This window comes from Sprattus sprattus (assembly GCF_963457725.1).
Source record: "Sprattus sprattus genome assembly, chromosome: 16".
Lineage (NCBI taxonomy): Eukaryota > Metazoa > Chordata > Actinopteri > Clupeiformes > Clupeidae > Sprattus > Sprattus sprattus.
The window spans coordinates 11,800,452-11,822,530 of NC_137914.1; the positions used below are offsets into that span (position 1 = coordinate 11,800,452).

Consider the following 22,079-nt stretch of genomic DNA (forward strand, 5'->3'; position numbering starts at 1 on the left):
ATTTCTGGCAGCGCACACAGCGGCAGCAGCAACAACAACAAGAGCGCAGTGCTGCAGATGCAGACCAGGTGAAGCAGAGGGGAGCCACATGCTGTGATACGAGTTCACCAGGGCACAGGGAGAGGTCGCCCGTGTATCCCCAGCCGGGGCTGATACTAACCCCCCACCACAGAGCCCTTATGGGCGCTCTGATGCTTGAAGATTGCCCAAATGCATTATGGGAAAGTACAATAGGCTTGGTGGGTCTTTGGCGAAGCCACATAATGATGTGTTAACAGTGTTAACCTTTTGTTAGTGTATATTAAAGCCTTCAAGAATGTGGGCGTTGCATCACAGCCTGCTGAAGGAATCAGAAGAAAAAAGGAACTGTAGCCATTTATGTAGCCATTCAAAGATATGCATCACAGAAGCATGGCCTCTTTTGGGTATGTGAATGTGTATTAATGTGACTGTGTCATGTGTCTGCGCGCACATGACACAGGGACAGATAGAGACCGAAAAGATGAGATGGCGTGCTGTTCTCTTTGTTGATTCATGCAGCTGAGAGATGGAAGAGACTCATTCCAGCCACAAGCTGTGTACAGGAGTGTGTGTGTGTGTATCTGTCTCTCTGTGTGTGTGTGTGTTTGTGTGTGTGTTTGTGTGTGTGTGTGTGGGGGGAGGTGGGCCTGGTCGGGGGAGTGGGTCCCGCTAATGAAGGCTCTTCACTGGGAACACTTCTTTCCTCTGGGCTGCTTGGCACCAGGCTTGGGAAAGTGATTACTGCCACCCCTCTCATCAGGAGAGAGCAAGCACAGAGCGTGTGTGTGTGTGTGTGTGTGTGTGTATGTATGTATGTGTTTGTGTGTGTCTGAGTGAGAGTGACTGTGTGTGAGTGACGCAAAGGAAGAGAAAAGGAGATAAAAAGAGAAAGAGTGAATGAGAGAGAATCAGGGCTTGTGTGTGTGTGTGTGTGTGTGTGTGTGTGTGTGTGTGTGTGTGTGTGTGTGTGTGTGTGTGTGTGTGTGCGCCTGTGCATGCATTTGAGATTAAGAATGCTTGTGCTCCACTGGGTGTGAGAGAGGTCAGGAACCCTTTTACTGATGAGACGCTCCAAAGTGGCTCTGTGTTTTTCGGAGGTCCTACTCAGACTACTCAGACCCCACTGAACAAACCTCCCATACAGATCACTTAGAAAGACTCACTTTCCGAAGAAGCACTTGGGCACCTTGGTCAGCTTGCTGCGCCGGTCCTTGATGAGGTGCCGGTTCTTAGTCATCATCATGTGGTAGAGCTTCTCTCCTTTCTCAGCGATCATCATATAGGCATCCCGTTCCATGCCAAGTTTCAGGCCTGCACAAACACAAGACACGCACGCACGGATTTATCACTCATCATGTTTCTTCTCACCGTGCATAAGTAAATCATACTTTTCTGACAGTGTTTCAGATTGTATTTGCTCCGATCGTTCACATTATGAACAGGTCTCTGTGTGTGCGTGTGTGTGTGTGTGTGTTTGTGTGCCATGTGCGTGTGAGGGATAGTAAGTATGGCTAATCTTGAATGGTTCTCTGAGTGAGATCATCATCTGATCCACCGTGGCTCTTGTGAAGCCACACACACACACACACACACACACACACACACACACACACACAGATGTGCGGAAGCATCAGAATTGCGCCCTTACCCGCCCCCACACTGGGGGCCCTGGGCGGGGGAACGTGTGACTGATGTGGCACCTGTCGACCAAGACTAGGTTACACAGAGACGTAACCTGAGCCGGACCCCCAAAACCCCTTAGGGTCAGGAGAGAGCCAGACTCACTGCACACACCCACAAAGCCAAGCATTCTGACCTGCACTGCCAAAGACTCGATTTAAATCATTTAGGAAAAGAACACCAGAGCAAAATAGCTTCTATATTTAATAACATCTGAAAGGTTTAAGTCCTGTGTAAGATTTATAGGGACGGCGTATAAGAACTTCATACGGTAAACAAGACAGACCTGCATCAACAAATGTTAATGTAGAAAACATGTGCCAGTGCTAAGCTGTGGACCTGTATGAGGAATGTGACTTGAGACCTGCAAACCAGAGAGGTCTGTCAAGCTCACATACACAAGTCACACTCTCTGAACACTGAAACAACCCACACACACACACACACACACACACACACACACACACACGCCAATTACACAGTGCTGAAACCAAACCATCCTCAGTCAAAACAAGAAATGGAAAACACAACAAAACAAAATGCCAAACTCCTTGAAAAACATGAACAGGTGGCCAGGGCAGGGCGGGCCAAGTTCTCCAGAGAAACAGCCAAGCAGCTTACAGTCAGAGTGATAGTTCACTTCAAATGTTTTCATTTTCAGATCACAACAGCTACCCCGCTAACCCACATTTCAAAGGGACGAGCAGAGATGGGCGGTGACAGCTAAAGACAGTCTGTGCTCTCCGCCAAAAGCGTCAAGCAGTGAAGGACAGAAACCTTGGGGATGGTTCAGTCCAGATTTTAGGTCCATAAAACACTACTGTGTTCATAAACATCACTATATAAGGGGGGGGGGGGGGGGGGGGAGTTGGAATACATGTCAGGCAAGTCCTCCTGTTGACCTGAAGGAGATACAGGTCTAGTCCAGACGTGCTACTGGGAGGAGGTGGATGATGGTGGTACTCACTCTCCCTCTTCTCACGCTCCTTCAGGATGGTGTCCAGCCACTTCTGCTTGTCCTCGCAGTTCTTGGCCATGCACACAAACCACTTGTTCTTGGCTGTGTTGTGGATCTTCCAGCCATTGGTCACCGTGTAGTTGTTGCTGTGATAGTCCGCTGTGGAGGAAGAGGGGAGACTGTGAGAGGATGCATAAACCCACAGGTGTCGGAGACATGAGATGAGATGCGGTGCCCATCCAACACAGAGTATCGTCCATGGCACAACAATATAATAGGGTCTAAGGAAAACTATGGACTACAATAACTTAAATGCATAGTGTTGGTTTCTGTGAGTGTCAAACACGGACATTGCACTGGTGCATATGTAATCAAAACTCTTCTGAATATGGTGCATAATTAGACTTCTCCAAGTTCTAACACCTATCATTAGTTTGAGTTTATTGGACCTTAAAATCACACGTTACAACAGCGCAGAGAATCAGGTTTAAAACCCAAGTCCTCCTTCTCTCCCCCTTCCCCTCCTTCTCCTTTCACTCTCTTTTCTTCTCTGCTGACGCGCCCTTTCCCAGACGGGAGTGCAGGATCAATGTAGTAAGTACAGCAAGGAGCTCAGTCATTAGATTTTTTAAAGAGTATTTAAGTGCTTGCATATAAGAGACAGAGTGGCTGAAAAATACCCCACACCCAGTACCTGCCCTGTCTCCATCTCCATCTGTGCCTTTCCTGACAGCAGGTGAGCCACGGCTCATCTCTAAATAATGAATGAGGCTGGAATGGCCCATTAATGGCCACATTAGCCCGAAATGCAAAGATCACAGAAATAGATGAGGAGTGCAGCAGACCCTGCTCTCAGAAGCCATCTCTGCTCCACAGGAATTTGTCCGGGTGACTTTAACGGGGCTCGTTGAGTAGGAAGCCACGCTGTAATTGCTCCAGATGCATGATGGGTAGTAATGACGCAGCATACATGGTCATGAACAACTAGTCATGCACACATGTTCATGTTATGACCCTTAGAAACAATAAATTGACTACTTTTAACTACAGCCAGGGCTCTGCGATATTAACATACAAAATTATATTTTTTTTTCATGACCTCTTAAGTAAATTATGATAACTAACTATGCACAACAATTTTATCCACACTTTTATCAACCTCTTGCTCCCCTCCCCCCTCCATGTTAGCTTAACTGTATTCATCAAAGAGAACAGAGCTGTAATGCAGACAGAACCCTTTTTGAACACGCGCACAGTGACACAAAACCAAGTGTTGAGCATCCAGCATCAGCACTTATATTCAAATTGATGCTACAATGATTGAATTGTATTATCCACATAAACATAATAGATTGCCTCAAAAGCTTTCTGAATGAGAAAAGTAAAAAGTTGTTTGTCAGGGCCTCAGTAGATCTTCAGATTTGATGGGTGCATGCACCAACCGACCATGCAAGCTGGTGTGACCCAGTCTTCATACTCTTGCAACCTACTCTTTCCTGCCCACTTCATTTCTCAGAAGTCACAAGGGAAGTGTCAAGTCACAGACACAGTTCAACAGTTATTGTGCTAACTGAAACAGCCCATCCTGGCCTTAACTGAAATTATATATATTTATTTATAGAAACTTTCATAGCTTTAATCCCAATTTTTTTTAAATGTCAGTAACTCCAGTGACTCCAATATGGTAAAAGCTAGTTGCCAGACTTAGCATTTGAGTTGTACTGTGGGACCAGACAGCCAAACGGACAGGCATATGGTACACACCTGTTCCATCCTCCACATTTTCTACCTCCATGACCTCCGTGTTTATCCTGCCTCTGAACAGGTACATCGGGCCGTTCATGGATTTGGTCCTTTTCGTGGATTTCTTCCCTGAAACCCTGAAAAGCACAGATTCACCAGTTCAAGTCTATAACAAGCAGTTTATCTGAAGGGGACCGCTGGTGACCAATTAGTCAGATCCTAAGATTCAACAAGACCTTACATAATAATAATATAAGCAACATAGACACACCACCCATGTTTAGGCATACAGATTGCTAATGGTTAAATTATTAACATTGCCTTGCAGCCATGCACATGTCACTGTATTATCACCACCATTATGTTTAAGTCTTTGAATCCGCTGTATCTGAGGGGAAACTGTGAATCTTGGGTGGTATTTGTAACCGTGCCTCACTGGTCTCACCTTGACTTCTTCTTGGCGTATACCAGCAGGTTGTCGAACAGGAAGAAGACCCTTTCCTGGATGTTCCCTGCTGAGATCTTTAACAGGTTGCCCTGGAGAAGCAGCTCTGTACATATGTCAGTCAGGTTGGTGCCCTGAGAAGACAAAGCAAATGTGTAAGATGGGGGGTGGAGAAAGAAAGAAAGAAAGAAAGAAAGAAAGAGAGAGAGGGATATGAAGAGAAGGGGAGAGAGAGAGTGGGATAATATAAGGTCTGAAAGCATCAGCTTCTCACTGTCAAAGCAACTGGTCTCCGGTATGTATGCCCGGGTCGTCTTTTCTAAGAGCAGCCTACTGGGTATGACAAACCTCGTAAATACAGGCAAATCTGACAGTTGATTTGTGAAGGTGACAGTTGAAACTGATATTTTGAACTTCCATTGAATTGTGGAGTGAATATTAATCTTATCCTAGTACTGGGAATTCTTTCAAGAGCCAAGGGCAATTCAGGTTGATTGAAAAGAGCCTCAGAGGAGCCATGCCATCCGATGAGCATTAGTAAACCACGGCTGTTCCAGTTCTAGTACAGAGGGACAATGACTGGCTGAGCTTTTTCAGTGGCGTTTGGGCGCTCAAGTTTGGTGAGGATCCTAAAACTCACTTGTGAACCCCATTCTCTCTTGACCTCGCTCAGTGAACTTCAGTCTGAGCAAAATACCTGGGATTGGGGGGGGGGGGGGGGGGAGAGAAAGTGTAGTTTCAGAGGGTTCGCTCGACAAAGCCACGACTGAGTTCAAAATGCAGGAAGAGCAGGAAAAGACCTCTAAATGGAGCCAGGCTGCGAGCGCCCTCACAGGGACCGCTGTTCAGGGGGACAAACAAAGCCTGTTTATTTGGGCCCCCCCCCCCCTCACACACACACACACACACCCTTCAAAAGGGCGCTGGGCTCATCTAGCACGCTGCCTGCAGGCTTGGCCGTCAGACTGAGTCACATGCTCGAGCCACACCACCTCGCTCTGATGGGCTGTGTTATGGTTGGGGAGCCTGAGCATGGGTGTGTTGATGTGAGAATGTCTTCTTGGGGTTTAGGGCATTAGGAACTTTAACTTATGATGCTGGGCCAACAGTGATACTTTCTACTGCAGTAGAGGGCCAAACAAATATCAGCAAAATATTAAACCTGAGGCTTTTTAAATTTGGGATGTTTTAATCTTGGTGAATCCCATGTGCAAAGGCAAAACAGACCTGTAGAGACATGAGACGAGAGATGTTTTTCATTAAGGAAATCGTCATCTGTCTGCACAGAATTGTCAGAGGAACCAGGTTCGCTGTTTGTTTCTGAAGCCCTTTTAGACTCAAACACAGCTGATGGTGCGGCCAGACGGCTAACCATCTCTTCACACTAGACATGACATAACGTCACGCTCTGAGTCACATGTTTAACACAAATGAGAGAAAAATATCTGTGACTGCTAAACTGGGTTATTTTTAAAGTTATGATGGGTATATCATGTAATTAATGCAGAAATCATAAACCAAATAATCATTCAAAAACATTTTGAATTTTGTTGTGACTGGAAACTCAAAACAATCATGCCTTTAGTAGATTTATCAGACAGACTCAAAAACAAGATGTTGACTGAGGCAGAGAGAAACACCAGCCAGCGGGGGGGGGGGGGGGGGGGGGGGTGGTGGGGGGGTGAGCGGAACACCACATTAGCAAGAGCCGCACACGTAAACTGTCTCCCTTCAACACGAGTAGACAGGCATTCAAACCTTTTCCCTCCCTGTCTGGTGGCACAGACGGTGTTTGAGGCCTGAAGAAACGCCGCAGCCTGGAAAAAAAATGGAAACGAACTAATTTCCTGGATCGAAATAAGGTCCTAGTGGTGACCAACACATGGGGCTTTCTGGTATTAAAAAGGACAGACAAGCCGAATTTATGTGCCAGTGTTTTTCCTGTTTATATGCCAGAAAACTAGGGGGAGACTCCTAAATCAACACACCTCACCTCACTAGCACTGGCCTAACCTCATCACCGAGGCATTTCTCTTCTGTAGTTTTATCAACATATCTGAGGTTTGGTGAAAAGAGTTGTAGTAGGTCGGGAATGTCTACATGTGTAAAACTCAGAATCATATATTTCTGAAGCAACTCCCCACGTAGCATTGGGAAGCTGTGCATGCAAAGGGTGTAGTGGAGGAAAACAGGAAGGGAGGGAGGGGTGGGCGGCTGTTTTAAAGAAGAGAACATCAGCATCCTAGGCATCTGAGCCCTGAGTAAAGAAGCCAAACACACACTGTGACTCAAGCACACGTTTGTGTGTGTGTGTGTGTGTGTGTGTGTGTGTGTGTGTGTGTGTGTGTGTGTGTGTGTGTGTACACTACCTCTCTGTTCAATTGCAGAAAGAGAGGGTGAAAAGGACACAAGGAATATGATTTCATAGAAAAATAATTGTGGCCTAATAATGACCGGATGAACGTGCATGTGTAAGAGCATGTGTAAGACTTGCCCAGAAATTCTCCACCCAATCCTTGATATGGGGGTATGAGACATCACCAGCATCACCACACCTTGCAACACTTTTTGCCTTTTTCACTTTCTTGGTAATCTCTCAGAAGTTTTCAAGAGAATTGTGATGTGCATTCTTTTCAAATATAAGATACAAACGGACATTACATTGAGATATATTACTAATGAGATAGATGTCACTATGCTTCAGTGTAGTTTACGGCTACATAAGAACTGTGTGTCAAGTCACCGGAATTCCTGCACTCCAAAACAGAAGGCTACAATCTCAGCTAAATGAGCCCAGTCTGCTTATGTAACATGTCAAGTCTGTAGTTCATGTTTCAATGCCGAAGAAACACTGCAGCACAAAAAAAAATACAAGCTGCTAATTTCCTTGTATTAAGCTGACGCAATGGTGATGACCAGGGTGGTGTGGTTACTGTACAGTCTAGCAAGTAGCCTTTGTAGGTCAGTGTCCTTTATGCAGAGGCCCAGCAAGCATGCATCACAAGAACAACCACCACCACCACCACAACTGCCATGTAAAATAACCTGATTTCACATGCTGTCCTTTTCATTTTAATACTGTTAATTGTCATTCATGTGTAAATTGTCATTCATGTGTTTATGCTCCTCGGATGCTCGATGGAGGGGTGAGCTGAAGGGAGGGGGGGGGCCTGGTTTCAGAAGGAAAGAGCTACCCACTGTTCTAAAGAGGTACCTTGCCAAAAACACCACGAGAGTCTGGGCCCTGACAAGGGTGAGCAAACGCACACAAACACACATATATAACAACCACAACAACTCCCAAATAAACATATGCACTCATGCACAAGCATGAACCCAAACATCCATGCATTTTTCCATGCTCATACATTCTAAAGCACACCAATATCTGTGAGCACACATAAACCCAAAGACACACACACACACACACACACTGCATTTTAACATTTCACACTCTGTAATTAATCCTAAGCCCTGAGCTCTCTCCCTCTCTCTCTGTGCATGCATGCGTGTGTGTGTGTGTGTGTCTGTGTGTGTGTGTGTCTCTGTGTGTGTGTGTCTCTGTGTGTGTGCGTGCGTGTGTGTGGAGGGGAAAAGAGAGAGAGAGAGAGGCTGGAGAGGATGGATGGGAGGGGGGAGGAGGAATGGTGGGCATGTTGTGAAGCGTTGACTGATCTCCTAGGCGATGGCGCTTCCTTTTTTTGTTCTCACTTCCTCCTCCTCCTGTCTGCTGGACATTGAAGGAACATGTCACAGAGAGGAAGACAGAAACCCCGGCTCTCTCTGGCTCTCTCTGGCTCTCTCGCTCGCTCTCCCACTCTCCGCCCCCTCCTCCTTTCCCCTTCCTTCCCTCTCCACCCCTCTCTATCCAACTCCCTCTGTATATCTCTCCTTCCTTTGGTCACAGGCCCTCTCTCCCTCTCCTAACCCCCCCAACCATTTTTCAATCCCACCACACACTTTCCTGCCCTGCACACACAAGCCTGTCTTCACCCTACATTCTCTCTGGGCCATAAACTCCCACAATCCCCTGGGAGAGAGCTTGGGGACGCCAGGCTTCTGCCCCCCCCCCCCACCCTCCCCTGATTTATCATCCAGCGAGGAGATCACAGGGGAACCGCGGAAGACCGTTTTAATTAAGATGTGGCATTTCACTGAATGGGGAGGATGTGAGAATTTGAAGTGTGGAGAGCAGCTCGAGCAGACAAACCGCTTAAACATGAGGATGTGAGCATTGGCATGGGAGAGCATCATTAACATAGATGCAACAACATAGCACACATTCTCTCAAAAACACAACCAGTCAAATGCACAAACAGAATGCAAGGCTACGTCATAAGCACTGCGGTCATCGACCAAAACAGACACACAGGCACGCACATTCACTTCCATGCCACCCTGTTCTCCTCACCTCCCAGCCCTCAATGTGGGACTGCAGCTGCTCGAGGGCCTCCAGCTTCTCCATCTGCCTCTTGGTCTCGTTGATGTTGGAGCAGACGGCCTTCATGGTCTGCAGGGCCTCCTCCACTTTTGGGTAGTCCACGTGCTTTTTAGGGGTCCGCTTCAGTAGCTCCTGCGACCCAGCACACAACACATGACGTCACAACGTATCCACACACACACACACACACACACTCTCGATTCCTCAATTCCACCGTTGTGCCTCTGAGACAGTGTGTGTGTGATTTTGTTTATCCTGTCTCTTACCTTAAGCAGGAGTGGGTATTTGCAGATTCTCTGGATTGGTGAGAGCAGGTGTCCCTCCAGCGGCACGTCAGTGGTCTTCTTCCCACCCAGCAGCATGCAGTGCTAACAGGGAAAAACAAGGTCAAAACCTATGAGCCACGGTTTGCACTTTGAAGAGTCTCTCTTCGGGGCTTTCATTTACATTGTTGCAATTCTTAAAGTTATGATGGAGTGTGAAGAATCTGCTCCCAAGCTAGACAGAAAGTCTTGGCATTCCTAAAATAGCACCGCGTGGTCATCTGCACGTCACTCATCTCAGCCCCTGCACACGAGCAGTTGAGAGCTCGGTCTCCTTCTCTTTATCATCTTATCAAGGCTACAGAGAACAAAGGCTCGTGCACCCTCTACTCACTCAATCTTTCATATTTGATGACACCACTGCTACCTTAAGTAGTAGTACTAATAATGGGCCCCCTAGAACACCGTCACATAATGATTAGAAAAGTACAAAAGCCATGAAATCCACACTGAAATAGAATGGAATGGAAAATAACTGCATTCAAATGTATCTAAAAACAAAACAGATGAATGAATACATTAATGAGTGAGTGAGTGTCTCATAACATCAGGCTAGTAAACGGTCACGGGATATTGTTTGGTCCAACAACCAGTCTAGCCCAGAGCAGAACTCACCAGTAGAAAGGTGCGTATGTGTGGGATTTTGTTGAGTTCCATGAGCAGACGGAGAGCTTTCTCATGGTTACTGCAGTACTCCCCATACACTGAGAATCTGCCTCTCTGCAAAAGGAAACAGACAATCATGGAAACAGTCAAACGGATATAAAAAAAAGGGGAATGGATTTACATAACTATGCATTTCGCTTGGAGGGCCTGGCTCCCTAGTTTGCTGAGAAATTGGATTTTGTTTTGTTACAAAGACTAGGGGAACCTTATGGCTTTACATCATTACACTTGACCTAGTTTGTCCAGCTCAGGGCAAAAGAAAGTTTCTGAAAGAATGAATTTGCTTATTTGTGAAACGCATTTCCCTGCGGATTTTCACACATAAAGCGGCAAACAAATTTCACATGGTGCTGTGGCCTACATTGGGGTGTTTGTGTGTGTGTGTCTGTGTGTGTGTGTCTGTGTAAGGCAGCGAGGAGACTGCTACCTTGCTTCATAACTACAACAATTACCTGGAGTAGGGCATTGGCTGACATGAGCCCTGTGTAACCAGATCGGCCCCCTTGTGCTTATTCCTCCTGGGCATACTAGGTGCTCAGGTGAGATGGGCTTTTCAGTGAACCATGAGTGTTACATGTGAATGAGAATGGTATTAATGCTTGATGAAGTGGGTGCACGTTTCAGATCAGAGCCAAAGTGTACGTGAGCCGCCATTACATCCCAGAGCAGCGGGTGACACCTCCACAGAAGCCCGGGGTAGAGGCCTGATCTCCCGTGATTGCGTGGTGGAAAAAAAATGATGCATGTGCAGGAGCGGGAGATAGAAATAACTCTTGGGTAAATACATATTATATATATATAAATATATCTCCATCTTGCGCAGAGAGGCTGCTGAACGACCATAAACACCTGAGGATGTGAAACCCAAGCCATTCATAGACGACAGTGTAGTCTGGGCGTCAACATGACACTGCCCAGGACCAGAGCGTGCAGGATGGACCAGAATGACTCCTAAAGAGTTCTTGTCCTCACCATAATGGGACATGTATGATGATCTTGTGTTTTGTTTCCCATGAAATGTGCAGCAAAGTACCTCCAGGTAACAGGGTTGGGGGGGGGGGGGGGGGGGGTTCACAGATGAATGTCTGGGGTTACTCTCAGGTGAGTAATGGATGCCTGACCTCAGGGTAAGATGAGGTAGGTTACCTCATTAGGATGTGTGAGCATGTCATGTTAGATGATCATAAGGTCATGCCTAGAGGCTTCAGGCTAGGGTTCCCCCTTCACTGGGCTGTGCTCTGACATAGAAAAGGCCCAGGTGGGGCCTGTGGACACTCAAAAAACCCTGGCAGTCCTTCGTTTTCCCATGGCAGGGCTGTAAAGTGTGTCACTGTGTTTCTTGATCATCACAGAGCTTTGAAATAGCTCCCACACCAGAGGATGAAAAAGCTAGCAGCCAAAACCGAGCAACCGGCATCACAGGCTGAAACATCTGTCCGGGCATATGCTCGGAGAGAGTGAGTGAGCCACATACTGTGGCCGTGTGGGGAGAGAGGCCTTTGTCTTTGTGTGAGTGCGCGCGTGCGTCAGTTATAAACACAAGCCGTGGGCCAAAAAGTCTGCTTATACCAACAGAAATAGAAGACCTGTGTGCATCTGTGCGCATGTTGATAACTGCGAGGAAACAGAAATAAATAGCTGCCAGAGTGGCTACGTGGTTGGCAGGGCCCCGCTGCCGGACTTATCATAAGGCGCTTAACGGCAAATTTATCCCACATGAATTCGTAGTTAGGAGCATTAAGTGTTTGGGAGACCATTGCGTCAGAGGATCTGGATGGCGATCAGAGAATACAACATGGCATTGTGCGGGTTTCGTTTGTCTAAGCGGGCAGGACATGAGGCACTGGGGCTGGTCGCATTCACTTGAGTGGCACCAAAGTATAGGGTGACGTCTGTGATGCCCATGTGGCTGTGGTGCTTGGATTGCATGCAGCTTGCATGTGTTGTGTGGTTATTTGTTCTCGTTTATGGCTAAAGGGTAACGGGAGGGGAAATATAATGACATAATGGCAGAGTGTGCATGTGGTGAAGAAAATTATGATTGTTAAACTGACATAAAATAACACAGTTCATGCAAGGCTCAAAATTACAAACCCTAAACAGGTCCTGCTTTAACGGGTGTGGCGTCTTCACGGGCAGGGAAACAATTGCATGCCGACAAGAAGCCCAGGAACCCCTAACCCCAGCCATCAATTAGGGACGTCAATCAGCAAAACTGCTGGGACGTCCAAAAGTCAAAACAAGCACAAACATTTATTTTTACTGTTTAGAAGGGAAGGGGGGTGGCTGGATTTATTCACGCAACAGTATGCTGCTCTCTGCCAAAACAGCCGGTGTGATTCCATCAACAGCTGGGATGATTCAAACAGTTAGCGAGCTAAAAGTCCAAATCTTTCAATGCCTCCCTTTGAGCCCTTCGGCCTGACCCTTGGTGACCTGGGACACCCCTGCCCAACCCCACTAGCTTCCTGTGGCAGGCAAACATCCCCTCCACAATCAGTGTGCTTTCATGTCTCTCATCCACTACGATTTTAAAAGGCCTGCACTTGTGCCCAGAATAGCCCCACAAGTCTTTGCACTCCTTTGATAAACATTTTTTTTTTTCTAAACTGGACTTTAGGACAGAGCCAAAGAGTACAATAAGAGTATTGAGAAATCTCATAATAAAATACTTGTTAGTGCAGTCTGAAGCTAGTAGTCATCACGACTGAGATATAAAGCAAATATTGATGTCTGAACACACTTTAAACATTATCCCTTTTCCTGTCCTGTAACAGTGCCTTTCCAGAGCGATGAATGTGTCTCTGAGGAGTGGGACTCCACTGGCCAAGAAAAAGTGAAAGAGAGAGTGAAAGAGTGAATAAAAGAGTGGGTCATTTGTATGGAGTGCCACACGGCCTCTGCTGGTAATAGGCCCATAATTAGTGTGGCACCATGGCTGCAGTATACATTAATCTCCAGTTTAACATGATCGCTGTCATGACGACATCAATCCTATAAGGAAAATGTATTCTTTTTGCTGCTGTCAGACACACATACACACACAGAGAGACACACAAACATACACACACAGAGAGACACACAAACATACACACACAGAGCTAATTCATCTGCTAGTTCGACTCTACAGACGCTTAATCATCCCCTCATGTGTGTCTGACTCTGTTGCATTTGAGGTCAAAGGGCTCGGGTTGGGGTCATCAGAAGGGGCGCCAGATTTAGCAGAGAGGTCAAAGGTGAAGCAGACGCGCAGGGTCCGCAGACGTATCTACAATGCAGAACTGATGAGCTGCCAAGACCAGAGATGTTTCCCTCCCACTTTTCTCCATCATTGCACATCATCTACAGACAGTTGGGAGAACTTAGGACCCAGTCTGTTTGTCCACTCTGTCAGACCGCTTCTGGCCCTCGAGTCTGGTGGTTTCAGTGGACATGCAGTAATTAAAACCTGTGTCAATGTGGGTGTAGACGGAATAGCTTGTGTAGATAAACTCGTATGGAAGCACATGTCCTTTTGGAGTTAGCCTTCGGCTTTAAACCTGAGGCAGGTGTAAAGGTGCAATTGGTAGAGGTTGTGTAGTAACATCGTACGGGTGAATGCATCAGACATAGCTTAGGACTAGGGTGTGTGTGTGTGTGTGTGTAGATGGCAGTCTCTACTCACAAACTTCACAAAAACATGTCCGAGGGAATGCTGTGGATGAGGCTCCGGCTGTAGGCTGGCCTCCACCACGCTCAGCAGCTCCTTGTGGAGCTCCAGGATCACTTCGATGTTGGAGAACAGGATCTGCGGCACACACAAGCACACATCAGACAGATCATCAGACAAAGCAACGATGGAAGGCACTGGTGAAGGGCATTGAGGGGAGGAGGAGATAAATGCTTTTTAGGCAGAGATGACAGATATTGTGAGAGAGGGTGAGAAGTTTTGGAGAAGGTGAAGGGTGAAGGTGAAAGGGTGTTGTGGGGAAGGGTGGGCAGTGTGGGATGTGATGGGGGGGGGGGGGGGCATACCTTCACATGCTCAGGCGTGAGACACTGCTGATCGTCTGGAGTCTGTCTGATCCGATGCAGGAAGGCCTACAGAAAAAGACAGGAGAGGCAATGAAGTCAAGAGACATAATGACGGACAGAATGAAAAGAATGGAAGAAAGAGAAGGGGAGGGAAGGGGTGACAGTGAGAAATGTAAAACCAACTTCACACTGAATTGCATGACATTAGCACATAAAAGACACCAGGGATTGGATGACTACAAGTTCATGAGGTCATAAACAGAGGCCAGAGGTCAAGCCAAATGGGGGAGGGACTCTGTTGCTTCATGAGTCCAAGGTGGTGCATCTAATTTCAGGGCGATGATCAGCAACTGTGGATTTTTAAAAGTTTTAGCTAAGGCCACCATGTTTCACGATTTTCATGATTAGGCTGCTGACATCAAAGGCAGATATCAAGTTTTTACATATGCAAGTATTCGAGTTTGCACTCAGTCAGGCAACAAAGACACAGACAGAATAACAGACCAAAGTCACAGAGCTAAGGTAACACTTCTCAGTGACGCATACTCTCGAAATGTCTACCAGGGCTATCAAAAAGAAAAACAAACAACAAAAGACTAAAAAAAAACAAAGAGCACCGCCGTGGCAAAGGTCAAGGTAACTCAATGAGGGTCGGAGAACTAGCCAATTCAGTAAAAGCCACGAGCGTGAGGGGGGGGGAATGTAGCACTCGTGCTGCTGGGAAAAAAGTGAGAGCAGGAGGTAGAGTAACAGAAGCCAGACTGAGAGAGGAGAGGGCTGCCCGGGCCTGTGATAGAGTTACACAGAGAGAGCGCAGCCAGCAGGAGAGAGAGGAAGCACAAGGGCCTGCTAGCCAGGTCTGGATCATGTTCCTCCAGCGCTTGCCTTACACTGATAAGCAGCTAAAGAGCCATGAACAGAGGAGCTGACCTGAAGCCATGGGCTAATAGTTAAAAAGGCGCCAGAATTAGCAGATTATGGACAAACTGCCCATAATCCCGTCATGAGATATGCAATATGGTCCAGCACAAAGGCAGAATTAGTGCAAGTGTGTGGGGCAGCTCTGGTGCAAATGTATGTCTACTTCTGCATGTCATAATCCTCTTAGCAGTACACTCTGTATTATCGTGCTTAATATGTTCCTGCATTATGTCCATTTTCTGTATGCTTTATTGCTACTTACATTTTTCTTACATGTTTATTTTCTGTTTCAGTAGGTTGAGTCTGTTATCCTTATGCTGCTCGATGTACAGTCACCATTAGCTTCGGAACTAAAACATGCTTGTGTTTGAACTAATGCTCCTGTTGACATTACCACACAGAGGGCCTTTTTGTTAGCAGCATGGCACTGTTTTTATAAAAACAGCAAAACAACATCCCACATATCAGGCTCTCGTTCATCTGCAAAGATCCCATGAAGAATAAGAGAAGAGAGATAGAGACACAGGGAGAGTGGGAATGGTGAAGAAAGGCCACCAAAGAGAAAGACAAAGTCAGAAGAAAAAGAAAAGAAAGAGAAAGAGAAAGAGAGAGTACAGCATGACTGGGTTAGCTGAAACAGACAGTGCCTCCCAAAGAGAAGAAAGGACACAGGGATACCAGTCAAACCCTGCCTCTAATTATGGTTCTGTGTTAGCAGGGAGGCGTCCTCCATCCAGACATAGTTACTGCCTGTAGAGTGCTCCTCTGTTCATCTCTCTGGCCGTCTGGCCGTTCTGACCGTCTCTCCCTCTCCATCTGTCCCGTCTGCTGTCAGTGCAAGCTTCACGTCTACATGTCGGACAGGGTGTGTTACGGGCAGATCCTCACCAATGAGCATGTCTCTGTTTGTCTATACTTGTGAGTGTGTGTGTATGTGTGTGTGAGAGAGATAGTGTGTATGCATGGTACAGCACCAGTGTGTGTGTTTTCAGCTGTGTGTCAGTGCTATGGACTCTCACCTCCCTACTTGGCGACCACAATGACAGGACAGGGAGTGCCCACCATGCCCTGACCACAGCCCCTACTCCGCCCCCCACAGGCCTAATGACAGACTCCAGCAGCTCAATCTCACATTCGCCTCAAACTCTTTACTCACTCCCTTTCTACTTCCTTCCTCCCTCCCTCACTCACTCACTCCTTCTTTTTCTTACACTCTCTCCATTCCTACCTCTCTGTCTTTCACTTGGGCACATTTCTTCTCTGTATTTTCTCATTCTTTTTACTCTGTTCACCATCAAGCACGCCCTCCCTCCCTCAAGCTAGGAGGATGGGGTTTATTAGCCGTCTTGAAATTTATATCAAAATGTACCAGCAACATGATTGTAGGGTACAAAGAGCTTAAGTTGGGTGAGAGGAGTGGCGAAAGAGAAGGAAAGGGTAAAAGTGGTGGTGACATGTAAGCAGTTTAGGAGGAGAGTGTAGGGTAAGGTGCGTGTCACAGTGGGGTGGTAATGGCGGATGGGCTGTGAGGCGCCACGCCTACGAGCGCTGGGGTGGAAGTGCGCTGGCAGCCTGCGCTAATTAAATCTCCCATATGGCCAATCCAACCACATCTCCGTCACACTCTGCAACGTGTTGAGAACGCTCGCTCACAGAACCTGAACTGCCAGGGGCCTGAGAGCTGCCAGTCCCACCCACACACACAAACACATACACACCTAAACAGACAAACATACAGGCACACAAACACATACACACCTAAACAGACAAACATACAGGCACACAAACACACAAGTACATAAACACATGCCCAGCTCTCACACACCTACAACTGCTTCCATTGCTAATGCTAGTGCTAAGACAAGGTTTTGTCTCACACCATGGTCGGTTTCTAACCTATAACATAGGAAGTAATATGTATGTATACATATCTAGTGGCACGTTTAAGTATCGTTGTTTGCACTACTATAGGGAAATTCATTGTAGCAGATGTCCACCTCGCGAGTGTGTGAATGGAGATACAGAGAGTTTTACAGAGAAATAGTAGAGTATAAATAGTGAAATAGTGCAGTGTACAGTGCAAGTTACAGAGAAATACAGTATGAATAGTGCAAGATAAAAATAATAATAAGCATGAGATACTACTCATGAAGAGTCTTGATTGCCATCTCTTGCTGTGGAGAGAAGTGAAAGACAACAGACGTTCTTCGGAGGAAAGAAGTGGTCAAGTTCTAGATCTTGATAAGGTGCCTGCCACACAATGAATGGAGACCATCAACTAATTTTGAACACAGACTGATAAATAATTTAACAGCAGAGTGTGTGTTGTTTGACTATGTGTGACCGAATGTCAGTAAGTCATTTCTGCTAGAGAATCGCTTCCTGCACCTTGTTAGATGACATTCATTTCTTATCCAAAAGATGGTAAGGTAAAGTTTTAGCATCTCCGGAGTAGGTTACGACGGTGCAGCTGCACCGCGATCACATTTGCATTATCTTTCGAAAATGCATCTCGACTTATCAGTTAACATTGAGAAGGTCTGCGGTCCTGATAACACCCCTGCTGGCACTGCTGGTAGGTTACCAACACATTTTCTTGAAATGCCACCAATTAACAAATAATTACTAAGCTGCTTGGCCATCCTGCAGCGATTGGCGGCAGTTCTTAAAAGCTTATCCTTCCTGCTTCTCTGTGGGTGACCTGCAGTCTCATACAACCCGGCACACTGGCTCGTGCCGGACTGTGGCCCTGTGTGCCCCTGCTCAGGTTTCAGGTGACCTTTTGGATGGGCCACATTATGGCAACATGACGTCAGGAGCACTTCCTTGGCGCACCGTCAGAAAATCCACTTCCACATTCATATTTCTAGGTAGGAAAAATAGGCTTCCATGGCAACCGTTGTCAGTGGTAGCGTGGGGAGCTCAGTGCAGGTGTGCGCACTCAGGGTCTCTCTACTACGCTCGTAAACACTACAAATGCAGATCTCAGACAGCACACCTGCGGCCCTACAGCAGGCCATTAGCGCTGGCTGAGCGGGGCTCCCCCTCATGTTACACGGCGTATGGTGATGAGCTCTGAGGAGGGCTCACAGAGGTCCAGGTGTGTGTGTGTTAGTGAACAGCTGGGACAGGAGGTGCAGGGCCTCCTAATCAGAGATGCAGAGACGCAAGAGGCTTTGAGCCCGGACGTCACACTCCAGCAACTCAACAACTGGTGGGAGGAGTTGGACAGGAGGTGCTTTACTTGAACACACTCAGACAAAGATGCATGCTCACACACACACACACACACACACACACACACACACACACACACACACACACACACACACACACACAGAGATGCAGAGCTTGAACGTGTCCATATGCCACTCAAAAGGAAACAAGCTGTTCAAACAAGAAAACACACACCTCCTGTTTCAAACTGAACAATAGCCAGAGTGAAAGTTGGGGCCTTCATTAGAGAAAACATTCAGAGGCATGTTTTCTTGATGAGTGAAATGTGGTTCCTGTGTTGCTTTGGAAGGAAATAGCTGCTTCCTTTGTTGCTTGCAAGAGTAATGCCAATATGCTTCACTAGCTGCATGTATACACTACACTGGTTTATACAAAGGTTGTGCTGCAAATATCTGCACACACACACACACACACACACACACACACACACACACACACCTGTAGGAGTCATTAATTGTGTGTGGTTGCGGTGTAACACACTTTCACCAGACCAAACCGACCTAATCCTCCTTGAGCTAACAACCATAACAGACAGACACAAACACAGCAGCAGCCAGCAGCACATAGGCCTATCATCTAAACATCAGGAACACAAAAAGTCAGGAACACAAAAAGCGAAGGGGGGGAGGAGGGGGTGGTGTGTGTTTCTGCTACATGGGGGTGGTGGAGGAGGTCTAATGAAATGTCTCAACTTTCAAACGCCTGCAATGCCACTTTGTATCACTTTCACGCTTGGAAGCAAGAGGTCATGCACCTCTCGAGGAGCCATGCTCTGCCAGTTGACCCCATCCTGCCCCAAATGCTTCACAAACACACACGCACGCACACGCACACACACGCACACACACACGAGCACACACACGCAAACACACACACACACACACACACACGCACACACACGGATACACTCACAGGAAAGTGTGTCTCTCATTAACATGTTAACAGTCAACCGGCGACCCCTCCCTTTTCCCCTTAAAAAACAACCGCCTGGCTCCACCTCTTGAAGCAGAGCTAAATCAGGAGTGATCACACCCCGTCTGCCTTGAGTAACAGCTCACACTATCAGCACAAGTTCCACATCACAGATGCTGCAGCGTGGCCCTGGCAGCGCCGGCACCGCATGCCCGAGGGCATCTGCAGTGTAGCGGCACAGGTGCTACGGCTTGGCAATGGGCATCTGCTGCGTCCCTACGCCATGCATATGCATAGCAACCGAGGAGCAGGGCTCTGCAGAATCACAACACATGTGCATCAAGACATCTGCACCTGTTAGTTTGTTAATGCAGCACAGCCATGTGGACTAGTAAAAGAACAGGGGACCAATTTGACTGATGGAAGGGAAACAGTTATACTGGCTGTGGACAGGACTATAGGTTGGCATTTAGGGCACATGTGTGACAATCAGGTTTATTTTAAAATCCTCAAAGTCACTGCTGGCGAGCTCCAAACCAGCTGTGAGTTTCTGCGAAGAGAGAGAGAGAGAGAGAGGGGTGCGTGACACTGTTTTGCCCTTGCTAGTGCTTCAGCTGTGCGCAAACAGGAAGCGAGAGCTAGCACTGCTGCAGTCGGTTTTTCACAAAGCCACCACAGTTCCGTTTCTGGAGCAGGGCCTCTGCAAGGGCAGGCGCTCCCTGTGACCCATCAGCTGGTACCCTGCTGCAGCCATCTTGTGCTCGCTCGCTCGTTTGCAGAAAGAGGAAGGATGTCACTGGACAGGAAGTAGGGCCATGTGGGAAACTGAAACATGCACGTAACGCGCAACACAAGAGCAAATTAGTTAGTCAGCTGGTCGATGTTGACAGCACAGAAAGCCACTACTAATACCGCAGATTTCCGTTATACACTGATTGAAGGATTTAGATCAGACATTTCAACTAGAGATGGTCACACTTCGTTACATTCCGAAAACGAATTGAAAAACCAAGAGGAGGGGAGAGCCGTTATTGTTCACCTCCAACAGAGCCGGTGGATTCATTTCAATCTGCTCTGTCTGGAGAAGATGGCGCGGCGCAGCGCAACCCAAGCCAAGCCCAAAGAGGCCCTCACGCGAAGATTTACGCTCCATCAGATCATTCACCGATTAAACCTGAGCGCCTCCTACCAGGCCTCCCCTCCACACAGAGGCACGAAGCCCAGTCAGTCTCTGAGGCTGGGGGAGCAGGGTGTGGTCGGGTCCCTCAGACAAGCAGAAGGGATGGTGGACAGGCAACTGGTCGCAGGGCTTTGATGTGGCTCAGTGAAGCAGAGCTGGCCAGACAGCGTGGTACGGTGACCTGCGCGGGCCATATGCTCGGCAGGACCTTCAGCAACCACAGCGGCCCAGCGCTACATCGGTGGGGGACCAGCCTCCAGCCTGGGCTTCTGCTTCATGCAGGAGGTCCACTGGGGGGAGGGACGGCAGGAAAACACTGAACTGAATGTACACACACCAAGACACACAGACAGAACATATAACTGACTGACAGACCAAAAAAAGACACACACACACACACACACACACACACACACACACACACACACACACACACACACACACACACACACACACACACACACACACACACACACACACACACACACACACACACACACACACACACACACACACACACACACACACACACACACACACACACACACACGCTCGTGCATTATGCACACCCTACAACACAGACATCAATTCAAACTGAAACATGCAGTCTTACACTTTCACATTCACACCCTAGTTTGCGGCCCTAAGCCTAAAAGCACTGCCTTAACTCCCTTAACTCTTCAGATGGGCTGCTTCTAATAGGAAAGGCAGCAGTGTGTGAGCTTCCCCTATACTAAGAACTCATTTACAGAAGTAGAAAGCTCAAAAAGAAACCCAGATGAACCACATCCTGCTGTGATGTCCGTCCTAAACGTATGCTAATGCCCTAACTGAGTAACCTGCCTGTAGCAGGAGCACAACCACCAACCCCCCGAAGTGCCCTCCGGCAGTGAGACAGGTGGCCCAGGGTTGAAATGTGAGTGTGGTAGGCTTAACTCTCCAAAACCAGCTGGAATCTGCTCTTCTGGGTACAAACACACACACACACACACACACACACAAATCACAAATCACGCACACACACAAAGAAGGGCTCCTTAAATCTGTTCTGCAAACCTACATTAAAAATCTGAGCGGTTCCTGACTGCCGAGAGTAATGTGAGCCCTTTGGACAGGCATGACCAGCAGCTGTCGACTGGACATCAGGAAGCGTGACGCTGAGGCCTGCCTTCCAGAGCACAGTGTTACGCTCCTCAAGGAGTGTCACAAGTCCAAGGGGGGAAAAAACACGCCTCATTCTCCTCACTGACGGAATAGGCCACTAAGGCAACCTAGAATTAGAGTCAGCCAGAACACAAACCGAAATGTTTGATGTTCGACAAAATTTACAGCCATATCCGATCAGTCACTTCAAAGAAGTATGCCAGCTGAATGATGGTGTGCCCATGCAAGAAGAAATGTGGAAGTCTGGAGCATCTGGCGATCTGTCTGGTGACTTCCATCAAAACTCTTCTCATGAAACCATGGCAATGTAACTTATTACAAAAAGAGAAAGAGTTTGCTCACAACTGAAAAAACACTGGTATCGATTCTGGTAA

At 47.4% G+C, this 22,079-nt stretch overlaps 1 protein-coding gene across 1 annotated transcript in view; it reads right to left on the reverse strand.

Annotated features, from left to right (window-relative positions):
• The window catches only part of prex1 (phosphatidylinositol-3,4,5-trisphosphate-dependent Rac exchange factor 1), a 62,190-nt gene that overhangs the window by 28,766 nt on the left and 11,345 nt on the right, over positions 1-22,079 (reverse strand). Inside the window, exons 2-10 of the mRNA XM_080854087.1 lie at positions 14,292-14,357; positions 13,942-14,064; positions 10,227-10,331; positions 9,555-9,656; positions 9,259-9,420; positions 4,848-4,981; positions 4,424-4,539; positions 2,669-2,818; positions 1,185-1,332 (exon numbers count right to left, since the gene is read on the reverse strand). Coding sequence (XP_080710213.1) covers positions 1,185-1,332; positions 2,669-2,818; positions 4,424-4,539; positions 4,848-4,981; positions 9,259-9,420; positions 9,555-9,656; positions 10,227-10,331; positions 13,942-14,064; positions 14,292-14,357 — 1,106 coding nt within the window. The remainder of the gene's footprint in view (positions 1-1,184; positions 1,333-2,668; positions 2,819-4,423; positions 4,540-4,847; positions 4,982-9,258; positions 9,421-9,554; positions 9,657-10,226; positions 10,332-13,941; positions 14,065-14,291; positions 14,358-22,079) is intronic.